The 8,320-nt window shown below is 42.9% G+C and overlaps 1 protein-coding gene across 1 annotated transcript; it reads left to right on the top strand.

Annotated features, from left to right (window-relative positions):
- The first annotated feature begins 1,538 nt into the window (after positions 1-1,538).
- Positions 1,539-7,615, top strand: LOC131233914 (uncharacterized). The gene is made up of 3 exons (XM_058230763.1): positions 1,539-2,729; positions 6,342-6,600; positions 7,001-7,615. The coding sequence occupies exons 1-3, from the start codon at positions 1,729-1,731 to the stop codon at positions 7,175-7,177; spliced, it is 1,437 nt and encodes a 478-aa protein (XP_058086746.1). The 5' UTR covers positions 1,539-1,728; the 3' UTR covers positions 7,178-7,615.
- Positions 7,616-8,320: the final 705 nt, after the last annotated feature.

Genomic DNA, 8,320 nt, shown 5'->3' with positions numbered 1-8,320 from the left:
TCATGGAAGCGGATTGCCTACTGAGTAACTCAGTACGGTAAGCATACTGAGTAAACTCTGTGGGCCCACCTTAATTCAAGCATTGTATCAAGTCCGTCCATCCGTTTTATCATATAACTTTAGTGCTTTAAACCAAAAATTAATCATATCCAAAGATAAAGTGGATTCCACCACCTGAAACAGTGTGAATTGAAGTGTATTGTCGAAAAGTTATCAGGGGCCTACAGAAGTTTTAGATCAAAATGATATTTGTGTTTTCCCTCCATCCATGTCTTTGTGATTTTATGAACAGTTTGGATGACAAATTAACATCAATGGGGGCATTAGAAATGTTTCAATGGTGGAAATCAATATTTCCACTGTTTCCTTTGGTACTGTCTACTTGAGCTTTTGATATATTACGATTTTGGGTTCAACCCCTAAAATGGCCTAGAAAAACGGATGGACGGCGTGGATAAACTACATGAATTCACAGTGGGTCTAAAAGAGTTTACTCAGTACGATAAGAGCGTACTGTTACTCAGTACACCGTCCTATTTCTCGGATCATGGTCCCACACGCAACCAGTGGAGATGAAAAAAAAATGTACGACTAGCTGATGTGAGGCCCACCATGGTGCATGTACTCATTCAATCCATCCAACAGGATCACCACATAATTGAAAACGGAATCTCCCAACAATCATGCTGATCCAATCATCAAGTGAGCCACCTCATGAATTTGTCCATTGTTTTTTTATCATGCGGCCCAGCTGATGGTTGGATCGGCTTGACTTATAGAGTATCTCTTTTTAAATATGGCGTGACCATTTTAAACCGGTTGGATTCCGTACACATACCACGGTGGACCCCACGCCCAAATTGCATGTACAACTAATATAGATGAGACATTTCTGAATGTGCCCCGAATGGCACGACGCGGAAGCGGATTACGTAGTGAGTAACTCACTACGTGTGAGGTCCACCATGATTTATGTATTTTATCCGCTCCTTCCATCCATTTTCCCAGATAATTTAGGGCTTGAGAATGTTCACATGAACCACACTACAGGAAACAGTTGAATTGAATTTATACGGTTGAAAATTTCCCGGGGGCCAAAGAAGTTTTGGATCAAGCTTATATTTGTGTTTTCCGTTCATCCATATTGCATGATCTTATAAACATTTTTGATAACAAATAAACAAAACTGTGGGGCCTATAAAGGTTTCTACCGTGGAAATCATTATCCCCACTGTTTCATGTGATATGATCCACTTGATCTTTGGATATGCTTCAATTTTGGGCTCAACCCCTTAAATTAGATGGAAAATCGGATAGACGGAGTGGATATACCACATACATTCAATGTGGGCCCAAATAAGATTACTCAGTACGATGAGAGTGTACTGAGTAACTCAGTACGCAATCGGATTTCGCACGGGGCATGTGGTCGATCCTGATGGGCGACAACGGCAAAACGAACTCGCTAGAATGGCATTCTTGTAGTTTGGAGACAAATCCAAGGGCCATATCCCAGTCGCGACTCCTCCGAAGTCCGATTGGCCCTCTTCCTCACCCTCTCTCTCCAAAAACGAAACATTTCGATCCAGAGAGAGAGAGAGAGAGCCCCACAAAAACAACCCCTCCCATCTTATGAAAAAACCAAACCCAACAGAGAGCGCGCGCGCGAACGAGAGAGAGATAGAAAGAGAGAGCTTTTCAACAAACACAACACCTACATACATGTAAATGCATTACAAGAAATCCGAACTCCAAATCGGAAAAGAAAGCATAGGTTTCTCTTCCGATTTCAACCCCACACCCCCTCTCAACAACCATTTCCTCATCCAAATCAATAACCTCCTCCAATCCCAACAACCAAAATCCCCCCCAACTGATCAGGCGGGCCCCAATGATCTTCCTCCTTCCATCCTTTCCACGCCCCACAAGAGGCCCATCATGGCCCACTCCCCAACCTTGAATTCCCTCCGCTCTTCCCATTCCCACCTGAATTCTTTTTCCCCTTCTCCTTCTTCACCGCCTCTGCTGCCCACTGCTGCCTTCAAGACCGCCTTCCGCCTCTTCCGCCGTCTCCGTATCCGCCAGCGTCGTGGCCTCCTGATCTTCATATGCTTTCCCTCCCTCTACTTCTTCCTATCAAATCCTGCCCGCTCCTTCGCCCTAGACTTCCTGTCCGCCATCGCCTTCTCCGCCGTCCTCGTCCTCTCCATCAACCTCGCCCTCCCCCGCCTCCCCTCCATCCGTCTTCTCCTCCGTCGCTCCTTCCCCATAAAGCTCCCTTCCAATTGCACCCGCCGCCCGCCCCCACCCGTCCTCTGGTCCATTGGGTCCAACCCCAAGCCTGAGAAGCGGCCCAATTCCGGCACCTGGGTGCTGGCCTACAGCAACGGGGATGTCTACGAGGGTGAATTCCACCGTGGGAAGTGCTCTGGCAGTGGAGTTTATTACTATTACTTGAGTGGGCGGTACGAGGGGGATTGGGTCGATGAGAAGTATGATGGGTATGGCGTGGAGACTTGGGCCCGGGGGAGCCGGTACCGCGGGCAGTATCAGAGAGGGATGAGGCATGGGTTTGGGATTTACAGGTTCTACACGGGGGATGTTTACGCTGGGGAATGGTCTAACGGGCAGAGCCACGGGTGCGGAGTTCACACATGCGAGGATGGGAGTCGGTATGTGGGGGAGTTCAAGTGGGGGGTCAAGCACGGCCTTGGGCACTACCATTTCAGGTAAATTGATATTCGAGTTCTTGAATTTATTGGGTTTTAAGGCTTGTTTGGAATTTGAGTTGTTTTAATTTGGAATTTAAGGTGATTGAATCTGAAATCTTGTAATTTGAATTTTGGGATTGTTTAGTCATACAGGTCTTTTAGATTGGTTTTTTTTTTTTTTGTTAATAAAAAAATAAATAAATTTGATTTGGGTGGTTTTGATATGTGGTTATTGAATTGGGTTTATGGATTTTGTGGTCTCAAATTTCGAATTATGTGGCTTTAAGAAATTTGAAACCTTGGGTTATTGGATTTTGGATGTCGCAATAATGTTCTATCAAATTATCATATTGTGTACATGGGCACTTCTTCTCCTTCTTTTCATTTTTTTTTTTTTTTTTTTTTTGTCTATTTTCAAATTGTAATAGGTAGCTTTTGACATGACAGTTTGATGGTTTCATTTTGTAATTTCCCGATGATTCCCTGTTTTGGAAGATTTCCATCGATCATTTAAATGCATGGGTTTGCTTGTGTTCTGCTGCTACATCAGCGGGACAAGGTCTATTCTTCTTAAACTTCCAGCTCTGGGGAGTGATAGGTTTATCTCATTTCCCTTTAGGCATATTATCGCTGTGCTGGTGTCGTGTCATATATCGGTATCTTCTAGACATTGATCAGATAGCTGTAGCCGATTAAAAAAGAAAAAGATCAGATAACAATATATAAAAGAAAAGAATTGATGACCTATGGTCTAATTGAAGGTCTGGTCCTTGATAGAGTGGACTGGTGGAACAGGATTTGTGTAGCTGACCCCAGTTAATTGGGATGAGGCTTAGATGATGATGATGATAAATGTATATAAGACCTCGCAAAATTCGAAGTTACAGAATGTTTATTTGATTTGTGGTATTGATTATCATTCATGGAACATCCGGTATCTCTATGGTTAGGAAAAGAAAAAGTTTGTTACAGATTGGGCTTCTGTTGCATTATTCTTTTATTACTCAAGCTCTCCATGTGCAGATTCTTAAACTTCGCATGATTGGAATTTTTTTTTATATATATCAAAAGTTGTTTCATTTCACTTTGAAAAAGTTGTTTGGAATCTTGAGAAATGTTGTAGCCCACTCAACTTGGACAGTGGGTAACTTGCAGCTCTTTTTTGGTGCTAACTGGCAGCCCTTTGTAGTTCTATGAAAGTGCAGGATACCAACTCCGCTTGCAACTTTTCTCCACAATCACCACCACTTCCACTCACTTTCAATTTTGACAGCTTTTGTCAAAAACCAATCCAAGGCCACCCTTTTTCCTCTATAGGACATTTAACTCGACTTCTTAGCTTTATCCTTGAACTTCTAACACTGAAGCTTGCCTCTTATCTTTTGCATCTCTTCTCAAATTTCACTTGGTAAACACAAGGGGGACAGCTCAACCAGAAAGCATATAACAAGTGGGGATAGCCATGCCTTAGTTGTGACACCTTAGATCACTGACTCCAGTAATTATACTTCCTCAATCTAGAGAAGACCATGCTCTAAATTACTCCTCTCAGATAAGTTCGGATCAGAAAGTATTCCATCCACCTCTGTCGATTTGAGATTGAGACTAGTCTCTATCCACCTTTCTTTTCCTTTTTTCCTTTTTCTTTTTTCTTTTCTTTTTAATTTATATATATATATATATATATATTATTTATTTTGTGAAAGGTACTTTCTTTTCCTCATTGATAAATGCCAAAAAAAAAATTAAAAAAAAATCCATGTTCCACTTCCATCCCTAATGGAAGAGCTTGAGAACTTTAAGCTTTTGGAAATAGTGGTGATGATTAGAAGGCAGTCTATGAGCTCTCTAGCAAGAGCAAAGGAAGCAATCTTACTACTCCTTGGACCCCAAAAAGCAATCTATTCAGCAGGGTTAGGAAACAATTGGCCATTGAACAACGTGAATCTATTATCATGCAAAGGAAACATGGCCTAAAGAGATCGAAGAATTTCAGGTCGTCCACGGAAGGATCCTATGGGGCTAGAACACACCCAGTATACCACCATCATGAGTCATAAGAACCCATCCATCTCGTGTTTGGCAGAAATTGAAATAACTGCCCCAAGCACACCATTTTCAGAATTTCAACAACCCATGCCTGTCGCAAATTAGTTGGAACCAGCTATGAGATGGTGCCCTATTTGATTTTTTTGGGATGACTTCTGGTAGCTACCACTATCATGTCATGGCCATCCTTGAAAGTTTATGCTTTTTTAGCTCCCTCCTTTCCAGGTATACCTCGACCACTGTTAGCGTTAGAGAAGGCCAGCCCCGCTGTGTCATGGCATTGAGGAGCACTGCCTCTTTCTCCTGAAATACCTTATCTTTACTTCAGGTCCAATGTCTCAAAATCCAACTCCCTATTTGTATATTTCCTCCATTTCCAACAAGATCTTGTTTCATGGATAGGAAAGGATATGTTTCTAGAATGTATAGCATATCTTTTCATCCACCCTTGAATTGATTGCTATTATTTGTCTGACAGAACGCTGCCTTTGATCTCCTACTGAGGGCACTAACTCATTCCCATGCCCATCAATCAGTGAAGTCTCTCCTTTTGGAGAGTAAGATCTTGTCATGGTAAATGTTTTTTTTTTTAAAGGCCTGGAAACCAAGCCATTTGCAACTTGTTTTGTGGATAATTGAAAATTTTATTTAGAGAGAGAGATAAAAAGCAAAGACAAAAGGCCCAGAAAACTAGGATCCAAAGAGTTACAGAGAAAATCAGAGATAAAAAAGCATTGAGAAGCTGCATCAAACAGCTACAAAGAACAGGACCCAATTCATCTCCAGTCCACAAGAGACATGTCATCCCTACTGGCACCAGCCTCCACAAGAAAATCCACTTTTTGGTTCACCTCTCTAGGGACTAGATTAGACAGTTACTTCTCATCCCTACAGGTGCTCTTCTTGCATGAAATTTGTCTTTGAAATGTCCAAAATGCCTAGTTCTTTCTCCTTGAATCTACATCCTCTTGTTGTTATGCAGAAGGTTCTTGTCAAATTTCAATGTCACTTTCGGCCCTTGCATTAAACTGTCTCTAGTATCCTCTTCAGGCATGTTAACAGTGGTAGGCCTGCTTGATTAATATCCCAGATCCAGCACAAGTAGAGCTGTCAATTGGTTGGGTTTGGGTTGGATCGTATGGTACCCGTACCTAGGATGACTGGGTCTGGGGATCCCATCGGGTTCTTAGATCTAGGTTCCTAGTTGGGTTTGGGTAAAATGAGAGCATTTCCACATGACAATTTGCATTTGTAAATACACTGTGCATCACTATTAAAACTAACTGGACCCTACCTGACCCAATTTTAAAGCGAGTCCAAGTCAATGGACCCAACCTAAACGTGACTAGACCCGAATTTAACTGGGTCCCAGAAGGTGACGCCTTGACGGGTCCAAAAACTTGGACCCAGACCGTTAAAATTGGGTTCGATCAATTGGGTAACCATTGATAGCCATGTGGAGATCCCTAGTGAGGTTCATCTCTCCCATTGATGTTATGTGGTGTTGATCCACGTCTGTGCCCATGAAGCTTTTGAGTTTTGATCCAATATTCTAGCACCAACTCTGTTTACTGTTTGCAGAAATGGGGACACCTACTTTGGAGAATACTTTGCGGACAAGATGCATGGATTTGGAGTTTACCGTTTTGCAAATGGACACCGTTACGATGGAGCATGGCATGAGGGTAGAAGGCAGGGACTCGGGATGTATACTTTTAGAAATGGAGAAAATCAGTCAGGTCACTGGCAAAATGGCATCCTTGATACTTTGAGCACGCAGAACACTCATGCTGGAATCCCAGTTGCTGTTAACCATTCCAAAGTACTCAACACGGTTCAGGTATGAAAGGTATCTATTCCTTGTAGTAAAATGAATGAAACAAAAAATTCTGCTACACCAGAGTAGATACACGTCACACGTGCAATATCCATGTCATCCATCAGATGGGCCCCAGTTTATATGCCAAAAATCAGGCTGGTCCAGTCATCAGGTGGGGCCATGCTTGAATAATTGGTCAGTTCCTTATAACCGTCCCTTTTTCTTACCCATGCTGCTCAACAGCCCCATTTGGGTTCACTGCAAAGTACCTGGTGGTGCCCACCTGTTGACTGGCTCAAGTCTAGTACATGTGCTACAGTGGAGGGAGTGTTGCAAGTAGCCATTGAGTTTCTCAGAGAATAAATACAAAGATGAATAGGCGAAAGTAATGAAGAATTTGCTGATTGGTTCATATTGTCAGGAAGCACGGCGAGCCGCAGAGAAAGCATTCAATGTGGCCAGAGTCGATGACAGGGTAAACAAGGCAGTAGCGGCGGCCAACAAAGCCGCCAATGCTGCGAGAGTTGCAGCAGTGAAAGCTGTCCAAAAGCGAATGAATTACAGCCAGGACGACGACATACCCATATCAATTGTTTGAGTTTTCCCCACTTTTGGTAATCAGCATGTCGTCCACATCATTAACACATCAGATGAGAGAGCAGGACACTAGAGAGCATTAAACACAAATTTTCAGCACGGTGACGAAATGTAATTTTTCCTTTATATGCCTTTTTTCCCCTTTTCATAGACAATGCGATCATGGTTGTCCGGTTGTCCGCTTGGAACCGCATTCCGTTGTCGACAAAGATGGCTGATTGAGGAGCAGGTGGGCTCCTCATTTGGTTCATATTTATGTACATAAAGAGTGGGTAATGTATGCTTTCAGGTGGCGCCAATGTGCAATGGTAGCCTTTTTTGGGGTGTGGTCAGGGGGGTGTAAGTACTGGTACCTGGATTAAAAGAAATCCAAGGGCCAGCCAACCATAGATGTTGTATGTGACCTGTCTTTACAGTGAGATCATGGCATCACTGGTCATTCAATGTCTTCTTTTTTATTTTCTGTTTTTTTAAAATACATGTAGAGTTTTGATCCAATAGTGTCCACCATACCATATAGTTGGTGTGGGGCCCACCATTATGTTGTGCCGGACATCCAAACCGAGCAACAGAGGCACAATGTCAAGAAAATGATACGTCCCAAAGATCAAACAGATCTTAACTCAAGGTGGCCCACACCATCAGCAAGTGTAAATTCATACGTAAAAAACCACTCAGATCACATATGGTGTGACCTGCCTGTTTTCTGGAATGGCCTAATTTTTGTGCCGCCCGTCCTTGTGGGGTGCACAATGACCGGGTTGTCTGTCATATAAAATACATTGTGGGCCCCACGTGAAAACTAAGTGTGGCCCTCTCGGCTGTTTCTTTTGATGGAGCGGCGGATTTTATTTTTGGGCCCGGGCCTAAAATTTAGGGGCGCACTTGATGGGCAGCTTGCAGGTTTGGTTATGCTCTGGCAGAAATGTTTCATGCCATGAGATCAATGGCTTGCAATGGATGGATAATGAAATACACCTATCTACTACTAGTTCATCAATGCAGCACCAAATTCTATGGTTTAAAGACTCAATCAAGGACTTGGGGGTTAGTAGAAACTAAAAGCTCCAACAAATTTTCACCGGCACAGGTGGTTTATGCAAAGAAGCACAGAGCCCCAGGTCAAATCACCCACTAATCGAGA

This window comes from Magnolia sinica, chromosome 18, assembly GCF_029962835.1.
Source record: "Magnolia sinica isolate HGM2019 chromosome 18, MsV1, whole genome shotgun sequence".
NCBI lineage: Eukaryota > Viridiplantae > Streptophyta > Magnoliopsida > Magnoliales > Magnoliaceae > Magnolia > Magnolia sinica.
This window is presented reverse-complemented; position numbering and strand designations above follow the sequence as displayed.

Bases quoted from the DNA above. Each gene is read 5' to 3' on its own strand.
- LOC131233914 (XM_058230763.1), top strand. From the start codon at position 1,729: ATGCATTACAAGAAATCCGAACTCCAAATCGGAAAAGAAAGCATAGGT. The intron at 2,730-6,341 runs GTAAATTGATAT...TACTGTTTGCAG, and splicing joins CTTGGGCACTACCATTTCAG to AAATGGGGACACCTACTTTG. The intron at 6,601-7,000 runs GTATGAAAGGTA...TCATATTGTCAG, and splicing joins AAGTACTCAACACGGTTCAG to GAAGCACGGCGAGCCGCAGA.